Source organism: Chaetura pelagica, unplaced genomic scaffold (genome assembly GCF_000747805.2).
Source record: "Chaetura pelagica isolate M959 unplaced genomic scaffold, ChaPel_1.0 scaffold360, whole genome shotgun sequence".
Classification (NCBI taxonomy): Eukaryota; Metazoa; Chordata; class Aves; order Apodiformes; family Apodidae; genus Chaetura; species Chaetura pelagica.
Window position 1 is genome coordinate 309,359 of NW_009951950.1, and position 17,414 is coordinate 326,772.

General features: G+C 36.5%; 1 protein-coding gene across 1 annotated transcript in view; it reads left to right on the forward strand.

The window, feature by feature from the left end:
• USP9X (ubiquitin specific peptidase 9, X-linked) overlaps window positions 1-17,414 on the forward strand; it is an 81,180-nt gene that overhangs the window by 37,233 nt on the left and 26,533 nt on the right. Inside the window, exons 17-25 of the mRNA XM_009997764.1 lie at window positions 31-242; window positions 3,032-3,272; window positions 3,481-3,630; window positions 3,729-3,849; window positions 4,339-4,469; window positions 4,725-5,003; window positions 7,671-7,796; window positions 10,255-10,380; window positions 13,918-14,084. Coding sequence (XP_009996066.1) covers window positions 31-242; window positions 3,032-3,272; window positions 3,481-3,630; window positions 3,729-3,849; window positions 4,339-4,469; window positions 4,725-5,003; window positions 7,671-7,796; window positions 10,255-10,380; window positions 13,918-14,084 — 1,553 coding nt within the window. The remainder of the gene's footprint in view (window positions 1-30; window positions 243-3,031; window positions 3,273-3,480; window positions 3,631-3,728; window positions 3,850-4,338; window positions 4,470-4,724; window positions 5,004-7,670; window positions 7,797-10,254; window positions 10,381-13,917; window positions 14,085-17,414) is intronic.

Below are 17,414 nucleotides of genomic sequence, written 5' to 3' on the forward strand. Positions count from 1 at the left end.
GTAATTGCACCAATTTTTCAATGTAATTAGGTAGTGATTCATGAAGATTTCATTCAGTCCTGTTTTGATCGACTAAAAGCTTCCTATGATACTTTATGTGTGTTGGATGGAGATAAAGACAGTATCAATTGTGCAAGACAAGAAGCAATACGAATGGTGAGAGTGTTGACTGTTTTAAGAGAGTATATAAATGAATGTGACAGTGATTACCACGAAGAGAGGACTATTCTACCTATGTCAAGGTATGTGTGAATATGCACTACTGTGATTCTGATTTCTGTTAACTAAAATATTACTAATATTTTTGTGATTTTTACATTCTAAGTAGTTTCCCTTCACATAATGTATTTATAGAATTTTAAAATTCCATTTTCTTTGCTAATACATGAAACACTGATCTGTAGTTTAAAAAAAGTAAAGTGCAGGGATAGCAAACCTGCGATTAAACTTGTATGTGTTTTTTGTTCTATAATTAGCACAGCATACCTTATATCTAGGTTGTTTTGGATATATTTCTTTTTTTTTAGATATTTAAAAGCGATACCATTATTTAAGTTAGTATGGGCAAAGCTGCTTTGTTTTTATAGTCCTGTCTTACAAAAACATGTTGTTAATGTATATCTTAATCTTCTAGTTCTTTACAGAGATGCTAATCTTACTTTGCAAGCTTAAATTTAGGATTATCTCAAAGTGAAATATTCTGAGTTCAGTATAAAATGGGGAAGAAGATAACAGCACTTTGAACTATATTTATTTTCTGTATACCTTCACTCTTCTTATACTTATCCTCAAGTAAAAATGTACCTTAAATCCTACTTGCTTCTGCTTTACTTCTGTCTTTGGTACAAAAAAAAAAGGAAAAAAAAGAAACACAAAACACTTAAATCCAATGTTATGTATATGTTCTAACAAACAAAATACTTTCCTGAGAGGAAGGCAGAACAGAAAGATTGTTCATAGGTTCCAGTTTTAGCTACTGTCTGTGGGAAGAAAGTATCAAAAATGTATAAAGAATACACTAAGATTTATGTTATGGATTTATGATGCACCTAACATTTTTAGACATGGTGGGAGTTTGTTGTCCCCTTATTTCAAATGCCCTTTTAATTAGAAAATCTAAAGAAATTCCTGCTTCTTCATGATATTTTAGTTACTTGCAGTGGTTCTACAACATTTTTATTGTATGTATTATCATAAAAACATAAAATGGTTTGGGTTGGAAAGGACCTTCAAAGGCTATCTGGTCCAGTCCCTCTGCAGTGAGCAGGGACATCTGCAACAAGATCAGGTTGCTCAGAGCTCCATCCAGCCTGACCTTGAATGTTTCCAAGAATGGGAGGACATCTGCAGCCTCTCCGTGCACCTTGTTCCAGTGTTTCACCACCCTCACTGTAAAAAATGTCATCCTTTTATTTAGTCTACCCTCTTTCAGTTTAAAACCATTATTCCTTTCAGTACTTGAAAGGATTCTGTAAGACCTGTTCACAAGAGCATATAATGATAGGACAAGGAGGAATGGTTTTAAGCTAGAAAGGGTAGATTTAGGTTGGACATTACAGAATCACAGAATTGTTGGAGTTGAAATGGACCTCTAGAGATCATCTAGTTCAACTTTCCCACTGAAGTAGGATAACCTAGAACACATTACTCAGGACTGTATCCAGGCAGGTTTTGGAATATCTCCAGAGATGGAGACTCTGCAACCTCCTTGGACAGCCTATTCCAGTGCTCTGTCACCCTCACTGTAAAGAAGTTTTTCCTCATATTTAAATGGAACTTCCTATGTTCCAACTTGTACCTGTTGCCTTATCATTTCACTGGAAACTACTGAGAAGAGCAAAAAAAAAGTTTTTTAATATGAAGGTAGTGGATCACTGGAACCGGTTGTATAGAGAAGTGGTGGAGGCCCCATCCCTGCAGACATTCAGGGTCAGACTTGATGGGCATCTGAGCAATCTGTTCTAGTGTGAGATGTCTCTGCTTATTGTATGGGGGTTGGACTAGATGACCTTTAGAGGTCCTTTCCAGTCCAGTACATTCTATGTTTCTGTGACTCCTTGTCCTGTCGCAGCAGGCCCTGCTAAATAGTCAGTCCCCATCTCTCCTTTAGGCCCCCTTAAAGTACTGGAAGGCCACTGTAATGTCTGCCCAGAGCCTTCAGCCAGGCCGAGCAGCCCCAACACTTATCAGCCTGTCTTCACAGGAGAGGTGTTCCATCTCTCTGATCATTTTTGTGGCCTCCTCTGCACCTGCTCCAGTAGGTCCATGTCTTTCCTATTGATTGATTAATTTTCCTATCGGCAGATTAGTCCTAACCGAGTTCTCTTGATGATTGTGAGTGCATCTTTTTTATATGGGCCCCTTACTTGATTAGACTAACTTTTTCACAGGTCCTATTAGTAAAGAGCTTTTATGAAGATTTTTTTGCTTATTTTGTTGCAAGGGATTAGTTTGTTTGGCTTATTTGGGTGCATCTTTCCTAATGAGTTATCTGTCATTGTGCAAAGTGTGAACACTGCTAGTGTGAAAAAGTTTATTCTTTTTTTGACCTCTTTAAATTGTTAAAAAGCATTCTGATTTTTAAAATTGGAATTCTAATACAAAACTTGTAACAGCTTCTAACAGAAGGCATGAAGACTTCTGATGATTTTTCTGATCTTGGTGTGTTTAAAACTGAGTAATTTTGCTGAAAGAGCAAAAACATAGTTGCCAGTCTGAGCTTTATTTGCATATTTTGATCAGGAAATTGCATGCTAGAGGAAAGATCTAAAACTTCATAAAAGACTTTCTGAAATTAATTTCATGTTCCTAACAGAACTGTAAAGTTGACCATATGTTTCATGCACTTGTAGAGTGTGGCTTCTTGAGAGCTTCTTTGTATTTTATGTTTACTTCCACAAAATCACATGCTGGAGTGTATCACCATATATAAAGATTTTGATATCAAAGTACCTGCAAAACAAAATACAGCAAGAAAAGTAATTTATTTAATGAGGTCAAAGATAACTTTATCTGGTTTGTTTATTTTCAGAGCTTTCCGTGGGAAACATATCACACTGGTAGTTCGTTTTCCAAACCAAGGCCGACAGGTGGAAGATCTGGATATTTGGTCTCACACAAATGACACAATTGGCCAAGTACGGCGTTGTATTCTCAATCGTATTAAAGCCAATAGTGCACACACAAAAGTAGAACTGTTCATTGGTGGTGAGCTGGTGGACCCTGCAGATGACAGAAAATTAATTGGACAGTTGAATCTCAAAGATAAAACGGTGAGTGTTGCAAGTAGATTAGTTATGTCAATCCAGATTTCACTTCCCTTTTGTAAAAGCTTGAAAAATGCCATGTGTGGGATCACTTATTCTTGTGAAATTATTCCATTCCTCCTCTTCATATTATGCCTCTAAATTGTATCAGAAGCTTATTTAGTAAAGAATCTTCATTTTTGCGTGGTATTAAAACTATGATTGTGTTTTTCAGCTAATTACGGCTAAGCTTACACAGATAAATTCTAATATGCCTTCAAGCCCAGATAGTTCCTCTGACTCTTCAACTGGTTCTCCGGGCAACCATGGCAATCACTACAGCGATGGTCCAAATCCAGAAGTTGAAAGCTGTTTGCCTGGAGTGGTAAGCATATTCTGAAATGAACAGTTTAAAAGCATTTTCCCCTGTACTGTCTTTAACTAATGATTTTTATGTTGTTTTTTTATTTTGCTTATTTCAAGATCATGTCACTGCATCCTCGATACATCTCTTTTCTTTGGCAAGTAGCAGACTTGGGCAGTAGCCTAAATATGCCACCTCTTAGGGATGGAGCACGTGTTCTTATGAAGCTCATGCCACCGGGTAAACCTTAATTTTATCCTGTTTTATCTTGTAATATGCTGTATAATGAATTCTCCTCTGTTACATAGCAATGAAGATAGGGGAGTATTTTTCACTTTGTGCTAATTTATTGATACTTGAATTCATTACTGTTATCCTAATTAGGATTGTAAATGTATTACCTAAATAGTTATTTTTTGTCTGTCTTATGAAGGTGCATAGTTTGCAGTTGGTACTAGGGTTCAGTGCTACAGTGCAGTTCATTGCAGTGAAAAGGGGGAGAAGCATTGTGTTTTGAAGTGGTTTTATAGCACTGCTTTAGCAGAATCACTTTTGTGCTGACAGAAATCACTGTTGAACAATTAATGTCTGATCTTGTCTGTCAGCTACATTTTTTTGCAACTTCTCTGATACACTTTAAAATTTTTCAGATTTATAATTATAAATACTACTGCCTTGTTCTGGAGCAGTTTTGTTACAGAATGTTTCTAAGTTGTGCTTTTATTGCAGATAACACTACGGTTGAGAAACTGAGAGCTATTTGTTTAGATCATGCAAAGCTTGGGGAAAGCAGCCTTAGCCCATCCCTTGATTCTCTGTTCTTTGGTCCTTCTGCCTCACAAGTGCTATACCTAACAGAGGTTTGTGATGTTTTGCCTGGTTTTTAAAAATCTCCCAGCTCTCTCTTTGACAGTCCTTTCTGTAACGTTATGAAAGCCTAAGATAAAATTTTGGTTTTAAATTAACAATAATATTTAACAGTAGACTGGATTAACTGATGTATGGTAGTGTTGTCAAAGCATAGCTTAAGTAGTATTCCAGTGTAGTCTCATGTTCAATCATCTGTACTCAAACTAGTGCATTTCTGTTAGTTAACTCTGTATTTTGTTCTGCAGGTAGTTTATGCCTTGTTAATGCCTGCCAGTGCACCTCTGGGAGAAGATGCCAGCGACTTCCAATACAACTTCTTAAAAAGTGGTGGCTTGCCTCTTGTGTTGAGCATGCTGACTAGAAATAACTTCCTGCCAAATGCAGATATGGAAACTCGAAGGGGCGCCTACCTTAACGCTCTAAAAATAGCAAAATTATTGCTAACAGCAATTGGATATGGCCACGTTCGAGCTGTGGCAGAAGCGTGTCAACCAGTTGTGGAAGGCACAAGTACAGTTTCACCGGTAATATAAATCTTCCTTGGTGTAAATAGCAGTGTACTCTGGTTTTTATATTGTCTACAGCAACTTCTGTCTACTCTACATTGCCAGTCTATTTCAGTGAGTTGCATGTCAACAACTTGCAGTACTTTCAGATAATGTTGTCTGTCAATTCTAAAAAAGACTGAACTGAACAAATACTGTTTTGTCTGTCATAAAAGTAGATATGAGATCTACTTGCTCCATTTATGATTATCAGTGCTTTGCAAGGTTGTCAGTTCATGTAGCTTTCCATTTTCATGTATGTCCATCTCTTAAATGTGAATTTTGCTTCTTTTGAGCTGTTGAGTCTATTGAAGGGTGTGTCTCTGAACTTCTTGTATCTCCTATTTCTGGTTAGAGCATAAAACAGCAGAACTGACTGTCATGACAGCCCTTATTCGTCACAGAAATATGTCCTTGGCTTACTAGATTCCTGATTTTCTCAATTGCTTCTAGAAAAATCTTGCAGAGAACGGTTAGGTACATAGCAAGGTTAGGTTTTGGTAGTTGAAAGATGTCCTACCTTAAGTTTATGCAGACATGGAAAGGGAAAGTGTAACAGAGGTGTGCTGTGATCTCATAGTAACAAGTTTTAATGCATGGTTAGTATGGCTAGTTAATTTTTCCACATCTGGACAAGTGTCTTACAGGTCAAGATTTTATTTCTGCTCTCTTATGGTAGGTGTACAGTATAAAGTCCAAAAATTAGAATTTGCTGCTGTCCTTTTTGGACATCTGCTTCCAGATATTCCAGTTTTGGTTTGTGGGGTTTTTTTGTGATGTTCCAATAGTTGCTTGAGCTACCAATGTATATTCAAGAACATATAGAAGGCCCCACTCAGAGCACTTCCTTCCAGAGTATTTACTAAGATCCATCTTTGAAGCAGAGAAGTACATTGCCTTTCAGTCTGAGAAAGAAATATCTGTTCTGGTTAGCTGCTGTTGGAAGATACCAAATTCATTATTTTTCAAGGAAATTAAAACTCTTGATGATTACAAAGTGTTGAAGGATCGCTTTTCGTATCTCATGTTAGAATAGAAACGTCTTAAAGAAAACATGTTTGTTAATCAATCCTTTGTGTATTTAAAATTAGTAGATCTTACTGTCCTGTTTTCTTACAACGGTTATTCAAAAGGCAGTTTGGAACATAGATAACATTGGTTGAGTTTTGAAATAGTGTTTGAAACAACAAACTTGAAATACTGTTTCAAACAGATTTATGCTGACCACTTAGGAGGTAGTAACAGTGTGGATTTATGCTGACCACTTAGGAGGTAGTAACATTTGTCCATGACTGCTAATAATCACAGTTTAGTGTTCCAGACATCTTAAATTTATTATTAACTGATTTGTTGGAAAAAAACGTGGTTATTCTTGCTGTCATTGTCATCCTGTTTGAATGACTTTGATCTTGATACTTTTTATTGCTGCAGCGCCGATAGGCTTACACCTTCGGATGGAGGTGAGGTTTGTAAATATCTTTCATCTATCTCATCTAAACCACAAATACCATAGCACAACTTTCTGTCTTGCCTTTCCATCAGTGCTTAAATAAATGAGGGAACCAAGATTCCGTCTGCTCTCTTCCAGTTACCAGTATGCTGCTGTCACAAGGACCTTTTAAATTTCTCTTTTTTTCCTTGCTTTCGTAGAAAGTTGAGTCAATAATGTTGTTAAACATAGTATTCTGGTACTTAGATCCAGATGGTACTTAGCTCCCCCATGTATATTGTACTTGATAATTTAGCTTCCAATAGCAAGTTCACTGCGTAAGCTGTATTAGTCGTCAGTGGGAGTTGTGTAATTTAGCTCTCTGAATCGTGTCTTAGTGAAGCTGTTGACAAAGCAAAAGGGTATAACCGGTACCGGGTGTTACAGGACAACTTCACAGTGTGTCTTTTGAGCAGCATTTGAGAAAGGTTTGTGGGGCTTTTTTGATGCGATGGTACTAGAAAATGAAGAAACTCTTGTATAAAAAGTTTTAACTCTTAACCACAGCACACAGTCTTTTCAAGTAAGTTTTTCTATGTGTTAGGGACAACCATTTCAGATTTAAACTGTTAAAAACTATGAAGCTCGAGGAAGTGGAACTGTATACTCAAACCAATACAGAAGAGATTAAAACTTGTCTTGCTTCTTTTTCTGTTGTGAAAGTATGATAAGGAACAGGAGGAATAATTCAGAACAAAATTCTTCAACAGTACTCCGACTCAAATGTGTAAAATCTGTACAACTATAATGAACATTGCAACCATGTTTTGTGTGGGCACTGTTAGTTAATCCAGAGGGAGACCCCTCGTTTTCACAAATCCTTTCTGTCCTGCATCAGCAGAAGGGGAAGGAGGCATTGTAATTATACGCATTCTGTTAACTTCAAATAATGTGATCAATAAACAAACCCCCAAACCTAAGTAGTTTTGAGCACGTCTCTCCTCTGAACTACTTGTATTCTGTCTTTGTCCCCTGTAGCATACACTGTCTTCAGATGTGATGGTACCTATTTGAAAATTAGGGAGCTTATTTATTTTTATGTTTTCAGTTTCTGTAAGTAGTTGTACTTCAGAGATCTTTCCAGGTAACTAGATTTTAGTATCTTCTTGTGTTCTTCTTTCCACATAAAAATAAGTGTAAGTAATACTTTCTTCCAGATAAACCAGGCTACGCATGACCAGGCAGTAGTACTACAAAATGCCCTACAAAACATTCCTAATCCAACTTCAGAATGCATGCTAAGAAATGTAGCAATTCGTCTTGCACAGCAAATTTCTGATGAGGTTAGTGAAATCCTTTCTGAATCACCTGTTTTTTCCTGTAGTATCTTTTTTTTGTGTAATCGTTACATTCATTGCTTTGTAAGACATGGATTTTCCTTCTAAAAATCTCATTAAACATTTTAGGTCATGTTCACATGAGTCATAAACTGTTAACTAATTAAAAGTATTTAATGAATTGTTTCCATATGCAATTGTGAAATTCAGCGTCTAATAGCATAAAGAGGCTTAAGTAAACTACATATGTTCTATACAAGCTCTTTATTGGATTATGAATGTTGTTACACTTAGAGCAGAACTTCAGCAAGTTGATGTAAAGAAGTTAATGGGTATTTTGAGAAATTTTTTTGTGATACTGTCTTCTTTTTTTGGTCATTTATGTTTTGGCTTCTGAGTAACATTCTCTTCAGAGAATGTTCAGAACACAAAAGGGGAAGGAATTTTTGAATTTTCAGCGTAATTTTTAAATGCTGAAATTTAAAAGTCTGAAGTTGTTGCAAGTGTATCATTCTATATGGAAAATGTATTAATGATACAAGTGAAAAATTAGATTGTGTAGTTGGATAGAGTTAAGCAACGTGCCTTGCATATATAGTGTTACCTGTGTGGTAGTGTATGACATGACCAAACCACATTTGGATATGGAATTTTAAGTCACATATTAGTGAATTCTTTTGTATTCAACAAAAGTTAAAATCAGAACTACTGCAGCTTCCTCTTCCATGGTCAGTTGGGTTGCCTATTTCCAGTGTGGAAGCAGTTAATATTGTTTTTCTATACTGTATAGAATCTCTGCAAAGCTATATCAAATTAATTTCTGAGCTATCTAAATTAAAGTGGTCTTGTATTGTCATCTTAATGTTGAAAAGTACAATAATTTTTGTGGTAAAGGAGCAGTGTCTTCAGAAAGATCAATGTACTAAAATGCAAGACTGAAGCATCTGCCTTCCATTGGTGGTACTGCATCTATATGTGATTGTATGTGTAAAACCAACCAGTTAAGCTCTGATTTGGTTAAATTCTTTCCATAGAATAAATGTCATTTTAGGTGAGGTATGAATAAAGGTTTTTAATTTCGCCTTTCCTTTTGGAGGACTTCTAATAAATAAAGAAATGCTTTTTCTTTAACCAGGTGCATCAAAGCAAACAAAATCTGAATTTCTGTAACAGTATTGCTATTAAAGTATTGTCTGTAATCTTCTGAAGTGATTTAAAGTGATGTAGATAGAAATTTAATATGTATTGTAGTTTGCCTTCAAAAGATTTTTCTTTTAATGCTTTGATGGTCAAAGACTTTTCAAGTGACCTCACAAATAAATAAAAACTAAAAAATCTGATATGGTTTCCATAAGGCCAGACAGATTACAGCACAGAAAAAAGTTTCAACCTTTGTAAAAAATCTGATGCTTCAAGATTTTAAAACTACAATGAGACAAAAAAAAAATGTTATTTTTCTATGTGGCAAATATTTCCTGTGATGCTTTTATTGTAAGGTTGCTTTGTTTGTCACAAAGGTGAAATACCTATTATTTTTCGCATAACTACTGTTAATGTCTGTATCAGTAGCAAGAATGCATACTGTTCAGATTTCCTGATGCAGCTAGCTTATTAGTTAAGCTTCTTAAGAGTCTCTAATTAAGTCTAAGCATTCAAAAAATGAAATTCTACATTTTTGAGAATTGTCTACCAACTGCTTTTCAAGATTGCATGTTTTTTAGACAGTTGGGCTTTGAATATTGACTCCAGATAGGTTTGGGGTGGGGGTTAAAATAAATAAAATCATGGCATTTTTTGGATGTTTGTAATGTATTTATATTGGTAGACACTATTGGGTGTTAATTCAGACCATGCCCAAAATTCTGAAGAGTGGTTCTGCTTTCATAAGATACATGATCTGTGTTCTTACTAATTTTAAACCCTGTGTAACTGGAATACGGAACATTCCCTTTATATGTTAATCACATACTTGATAAACATTAGTTTGTCTAAATGTCATGGTGGGGACAAACCCTAAAATAACTTTGACTTGTTGCATTACTTAGGAGGCTAGCTGCCTTCCAGATGTGTGCTTGGTGGTTTCTTGGGTTTTTTCCTGGGTTTTTTTTTCCTTCCTTAGATCAAGAATGTTTAGCATTGAAATCAGTAGTTTCTGCACTATCTTGCTGTGAAGCGGAGTTGCTGGTTGTTGATCAAAAATGTTCACCTGCTTGTTATTCCTAATACTTACAGCTTTATGATTTAAGATTCTGTAATATATGTAACATACATACTACTTGCTTTTAAAAAATGAAATATAAGTACAAACTCTTCTCAAGATACATTGTATATTCTCTATTTAAGGAAAAATTCTTTGTTAATTTTTTAAATTTTAAACTTTCTATAAATTTGTGAGTTTAGAATAAATCTTAATGTTATTTGCAACTGTATCTTAATGTTGCTTTGCTTTCTCTTTTTTTTTCAGGCTTCAAAATACATCCCTGATATTTGTGTTATTAGGGCAGTACAAAAAATTGTTTGGGCATCAGGTTGTGGCTCAGTTCAGCTGGTTTTCAGCTCAAATGAGGAAATTAGTAAAATCTATGAAAAGGTAAGACTTCCTAAGCAACTCTTTTTCTATGTAACTGTTCCTTCGTTTACAAAATAGATGGTATCAAACAGTTCAGCCTTAGAGTGTGATGAACATTTGAGGCATTGGAACACATTGTCAAGGGAGGAGGTGGAGGCACCATTTCTACAGGTGTTCAAAAAATGGGTCGTCATAGTGTTTTGGGAGATAGTTTAATGTTTTGGAGTTGTAAGGGTGGATGGTTTGACTTGGTGATCTTGAAGGTCTTTTCTGACCTGGGTGATGATTCTATGATTCTGTGAGCCATTAGGTAGGTATTTTGGTGATGATGTATTTTGGAGTCTAGTACATGTCAGTTGTCACACAACAGCTTAAATTTTCTATTCCAAATTCCTTTTCTCAATAACTATTAAATTGTGACTTGGATCTGGTATCTGTTAAAAAATTACAGAATCATAGAATGGTTTGGTTTGGAAGGGACCTCAAATATTATCTAGTTCCAATCTGCATGGGCAGGGACACCTCCCACTAGACCCTGTTGCTCAAAGCCCTGTCCAACATGGCCTGGAACACTGCCAGGAATGGGACATCCACAGCTTCCCTAGGCAACCTGTTCCAGTGTCTCACCACCTGCACACTAAATAATTTATTCCTAATAGCTAATCTAAATCTACCCTATTTCAGGTTAAAACTGTTGAACACCTTTTCTGTAAGCTGCTGTAACGTTTTCAGTCCAGTTAGAGTCTGTATCTATGGAATGAGCATTTCTTGCAAAACTAATTTTTCTTGTCTTCAGTCTATACTACAGAAGTTGATTTAAAGCATATGTGCAGTCTAGAATGAGAAACAAGAGCAAATTTATCTAAAATTAGTGCTGAGGCACTGGTAAAATGAAATAATTGCTGTTAATGTTGGTGTCTTTTTCCTTTTATTATGTATATATATAAAACATATTCATGGTTTCGCCTGTGGTTTAGGCAAATAATTTGGAGTTGGGGGTTATATATTAGTATGTTGTCACACACTTTGTGTTTAACCAATATTGCTTACAGTTGCAGGTAATAGTAGTCTGTATTTTAATGGTTATCTAATTTGTTTTTATTTTCCCTCTAAACACCTTCTGTGTTCTTTTCTTTTTCACTCACCAGTGCTTGCCTGTGAGTGAAAGGGAAAGGAATGTATGGGGAGGTTTTATTCTTGAGGTATTAGCTGTCGTGCTGAGATGATCAGTTGGGGGATGAATATTTATTTCAGCAAAATACAACACCTTTCCATTTAGCTTATGTAGTGGTATAACACCATTTGCTTATATTGCTGTGAGAATGACTTCTTAATTAAATAAATAGATGTTTTTGTTGTTTTGGGTTTTTTTTCAGTGATACACTTGCATGTAGAACGTGGTTTAGTTAGTGTGACAGTCCAGACACATGAAGATGTGCTCTTATATACGTTACATGTTTTAAGAGCAGTAGTGCACTAAATAAAGTACATCTAAAGGCAAATATACCTCAATATTCTGCTCTTATATTCTTATATGTGAAAATTGCACAATTAATTTCTGTAAAAATATTTTCAAACTATTGAAGTTTTTAAAACAGGTGAAATTTAAGCTGTGCGTTATTAGCTCCTTCACAGTTCTTTGTGGTTTTCTGTTTGTTTTGGTTTTTATTCCTCATGCCACTTATAAAGACATATGTAGTAAATGGCGTCTGCATTTGGTTCATGCTAGGCAAAAGGAAAATAAAAATTGAAGGGAAAAATTGGGACTTAAAAAGAGGAATAAATTGCCGGAGTAAGGAGGAGTAAAGTACCCTGTTAAAATAACTTTAAAAGAGAGGAACGTATCACAGAAATAGAGAAGTATGATGCAAGAAAAGACACATTCTTAAATTAAGAGATTTATGTTTGGTTATAGATGAGAGGAGGTAACCCCTATGGTAGTTTTATAAAGATTGAATATACCAATGACTGACTGACAAACACTGGTTTCAAGGAAAAAATTATATAAGAAAAATGTTTTCACTTAGTTGACCACTAGACCTTAAACTTTCAAATCCTAGGTCACAGGAGAATTTTTCTGAGTCTGTGGGGTAGAGATAGATCATTAAATGTTAGTTTAAGAACAGGAGCAGACTGATTATTGTGCAATCAGGAATGACATGTCAGGATTCCTAAAAACATCAGTGGCAATTATAGTAAATGTTTCTGAATGGCAGTTTGGAGAAGTTGCATCAAGTATGACTTCTGAAAGAATTTTTTAAGTGCTTTAAGAAGCTTCTGAACTGAACTGGTAAATTCAATTAAACTTTAAAGTCAAGATAAATTATTTTGAGAGCATAACTTTTATGGAGTCTATTCTGCCTTCTCCCTCAAAAAATTCTTATTGTTGAAAACTGTACAAGTTCTAATGGTGTCACACCACCATTTCCTTACGAGCTCAGACAAGGTCCATACCCACCTGAAGCTAGTATGTTGCTTGTGCAGGGACCCATCAGCTCTCGGCTGGCACCTGAATGTAGGGGAAGTACCCATTGAGTGTAGGGGAAGTGCCTGCTGTGCATAAAATGCACTTTGCCTTTATACTAGTCCCCTGCAGCCATGCAGAAGTAATTTGATTTTCTTAACAAGGCTTCAGTGCAGAGCAGGTGCAGTCCTGAATTTGTTGAAAAAGTTTTGCTTTTATTTTGTACCTTGAGATATGTTAAAATTGCCACATCCTTCCATTGCACTGGTAGTGACTGTCTCTGATTTTTAGCTGTTGTGCAAAACCAGAATAGTGTCTATTGCCAGCCTGAGACATGCTTTGTCCTCTGCTGCTGTTGTTTACAATTAGCTCTCTCTTCTGCATTGTAATCCTGTCTTTCTGCCTACTTAATCTTGATACCTTTCCATACATAAAGCAAATAATTTATTATTCTAGTTGATGTTGCTAACCTGCGGCCATGATTACTGATGAATTAAGATTGAAAACTGCTCACATTCAATTTATTCAGAACTTCTTCAAGCTAATTAGCTTTGGCTTAGATTCTGAAAAATAGTGAACTGTCAAATAAGTTTTAGCAGTACTAAAAAGCTTTTGGTGAATAAAACTGTGTAAAACTGGACATATTGATTCATTATAGAGCACTATAGCCTTTCTCTCTTTAAGTAGTAACAGTTTCCAGAGGTTTAAACTCTAGATTCTGAGTAGTAAAGAAAAACACCTTATTTAAAAATAAAAAACCCCAACAAAACCCAAATATAAACCCCCCAAAAAAGCCAACAGTACTGTTTATCTGTTTTGTGACTTTTGCCTGCAAGCTTCCTATTTAACTTCTGATTCCTTAAGTTCATGCTTGGAATCCTCTTTTGAGAAGGACATCACTGGAAGTTTAGGTCATCCTGCATAGTGCTTTGAATCACATCTTAGTGGAGTGCACAAAATACTTTGCACTGATAATCACTTAATGTACAAATTTGTGGTTTGTGTTTGTAGTTAGTGTATATACTTTGGAGCCAGTTGGGTTTCTCAGGACTTCTATTTATACCCACTTTGTGCTCTCTTCTTTATTTCCACAGACAAATGCAGGAAAAGAACCAGACATGGAGGATGAACAAGTTTGCTGTGAAGCACTGGAGGTGATGACCCTGTGTTTTGCTTTGATTCCAACGGCGCTGGATGCACTCAGTAAAGAAAAGGCGTGGCAGACATTTATCATTGATTTGCTATTGCACTGTCACAGCAAGTAAGTTGTGCTGGCTTTTTTTATTGCTTATTTTAAAATTTACAGTTTTACAATTCAGAGTTATTATAAAGCCTAACACAGATCAGTGACTTTTTTTTTTCTGCAGTTTCCTTAATTTCTTGCTTAGTAATGTAGACCAGTAATTTAGATACCTATCTGAAACTGGTTGCTATTATCAGTCCTGCCGTCTTTGTACTCGTAAGGAGGATATTGCCAAGCCAAATGGATGCCTGGTAGCAGGCTACTGATGGCTTTAGAACAACTTACTTAGAATAAAATTATAGGTACTTGATGTTTTTCAGAAATTATGTGAATTTTTGCAACATTATAATACTTAAATTGCTTAGATAAAAAAGTAATTTCCTGTACTTTTTCTGGTAAGTAAAAACAAGATAACAATACAAGAAGTTTGAGGAGAGTAGGGAGGTAAGATATAATCCACTGGTTTCCTTGCATTTGACTGGTACACTTGTGATTCTTCACATGGCACACTTGTTACACTGTCACACTGGAGGTGTCACTCAATGCCATAGGAGTGTCTTGGAGGAATCCTTAGCACTGCTGGGAGATGGATGGACAGGGAAAACCAGCAGGAGCTGCCAAGAGCAATGTGGTTTGGTTGCCCTGCTGTCCTATTCTAGAATTCAGGGTTCTCTTATCTCCATGCTATACATACAGATCTCCTTAGACAGTATCTACACAAATACAGCATATATATGGTGTATGTCTTGTGACTTTTAGCCCACCTGAAATTATGTTGTGAAGTACTGGGTTGTGTATTTTTAGAAGCTGTCCAGGTGGAAAGGTCTTGTATGAATTAGATCAGAATTTCAGCACCATGTACTGAGTTCTTTACTTTTCTAGATAAAACAGATTTAAAAGTCTTACTTTCAGCATTAATCACCATAACAAAGGATCAATTAACTACTTTCCCAGTTTAGTAAAACTGTGTAGCATTATTATCAGAATTCCACAAGTTTTATTAGCTTGCAGCCTGTGGTATAGGATGTTGGGTGTTCAGCTTCACTGAAATTTGTTACTATCACTTAAGTTACAGAAGTTTAGCAAAACATGCTGACAAATGTATATTGCAATTTTACACATTAAATTAAACAAGCTGTCTTTTCACTATTTCTGATAACTTTCTAGGCGGATTAGTAAGAAATTACTAAATTTTATTTTTAAAACTGTCAATAATTTTTTATCAGGTTACTATTTTGATAGTAACATGTAACATGTTGGCCACATGTCAAATTTGAGTACCAGTATAGCCCGTCCTTGATTTTTATATGTGGGTCTTAAGATTGATCAGATTTGTGGCTTTTTTACATTATTTTACCTGTACAAATGTAAGAAATGGGTGATAATTTTTATAGTAAATGTGACTGTAGTTACCTCACTTTCTGGCATTGTATTTGGAATTTAAGTGACATTTCTCAAGTGTTCACCAGCATTTGTTTATATTTCAGGTAGTGTTTGATACTGGCACTTTTTACCACTCTTTCAGTCTTTGAAAACTGCAGATAGTCTTTATGAGGATTTTTCTGTTCATGCTCATATTTTCCTAAGGAAGTAAAGTATTGGTTTAAATCAGAATTTCTAAATCTGTAAGCTTTAAAATCCCAGATCCTTCTCCTCAGAGCTGCTTTCCAGCAGGTCCACCCCTAATTTATTGGCACATGGGGTTCTTCATGCTACACTTGCCCTTGTTGTACCTCATTAGGTTCTTCTCTGCCCAGCTCTCCATCCTGTCCAGGTCACGCTGGATGGCAGCACAGCCCTCTGGAGTGTCAGTCACCCCTCCCAGTGTGCCTTCATCCAGGTTGTTGATGAATATGTCAATCCAGACTGGACCAAGTATTGACCTGTAAGGGACAACACTAGTGTCAAGATGATCAAGTTCAGATCTCACAAATATTGTCTTTCTGGAAAAGCTCCTTACCTCTCTATTTCCACTACATGCTGTCAGTACAAGAAGCTAAACACTGAGTTCTACTTCTCTTGTATGTTGTAAAACTTGTAACATATATTGAAATATGAGGAAAACTTCTTTACTATGAGGGTGACAAAGCACTGGAACAGGTTGCCTGGGGAGGATGTGGAGCCCCCTTCTCTGGAAAAGGTGGATTGATGGGTTTTGTCAGTAGCGTTAACAGATGTTGTTTCTTTGGGTATGTTGGTTTTGTCAGTTTCTTTCAGAGATGGAGATTGTGTGGAACTTCTGCTGTTTCCTCATAGCATAATGATCCCCATAAATTGAAAAACAACACAAAATGTTCAATGCTAAAATATTAGAGCAGTTCAGCTCTGCCACAGATTGTGTAAGATGGAACTTGCACAATAAAATTTAGAGACTAAACTATTTTAAGACTGGATCTTGGGAGTCCTCATAGACAGCACATTATCCATAAGCCACCAATGTGCCCTTATTGCCACAAAGGCAAATGGAATCCTGGAGTGCATAAGGAAGAGTGTGGCCAATAGATTGAGAGAGATGATTCTCCCCCTCTGCCCTGGTGAGGCCACATCTGGAATACTGCATCTGGTTCTAGGCTCCCCAGTTCAAGAGAGACAGGGAACTGCTGGAGAAGAGTCCAGTGGAGGTCAACAAAGATGACTGGGGGAGGCTGCACCTCGAGCACTTGTGTGCAGGTTTGGGCACTGCAGTATAGGAAGGACATTGAGGTGCTGGAGAGGGTGCAGATAAGGGCAACTAGGCTGATCAGGGATCTGGAGAACAAGTCTGATGAGGAGAGGCTGAGGGAGCTGGGGCTGTTCAGCCTGGAGAAGAGGAGGCTGAGGGGAGACTTCATTGCTCTCTACAACTACCTGAAAGGAGGTTGTGGTGAGGCAGGTGTTGGGCCCTTCTCCCTAGTGATAGGACAAGTGGAAATGGGGTCAAGTTGCACCAGGGGAGGTTCAGATTGGATATTAGGAATAAAGTCTTTACAGAATGAGTGGTGAGGCATTGGAACAGGCTGTCCAGGGAGGTGGTGTAAGCACCATCCCTGGAGACATTAGAAAAATGGGTGGTCATGGTGTTTTGGGAAAAGGTTTAGTGGTTGGGGGCTGTAGGGTGGACAGTTGGACTTGGTGATCTTGAAGGTCTTTTCCAGTCTTGATGATTCTGTGATTCATTCTGCCTTTAAATGCATGAACCTAAGGAGTGTCTATGTGATGTGTCCAGAGCAGTTACAGAGTTGAATCTTTAAGAAGATGCAACTTCTTTCTGTGATAAGTTTTTTTTTAAACATTGGCTCTGCAATCAGATCCCATAAAAAGTCAATTATTATTAAGAACAGAACAAACTCCCTCCACCCCACAGTCTTC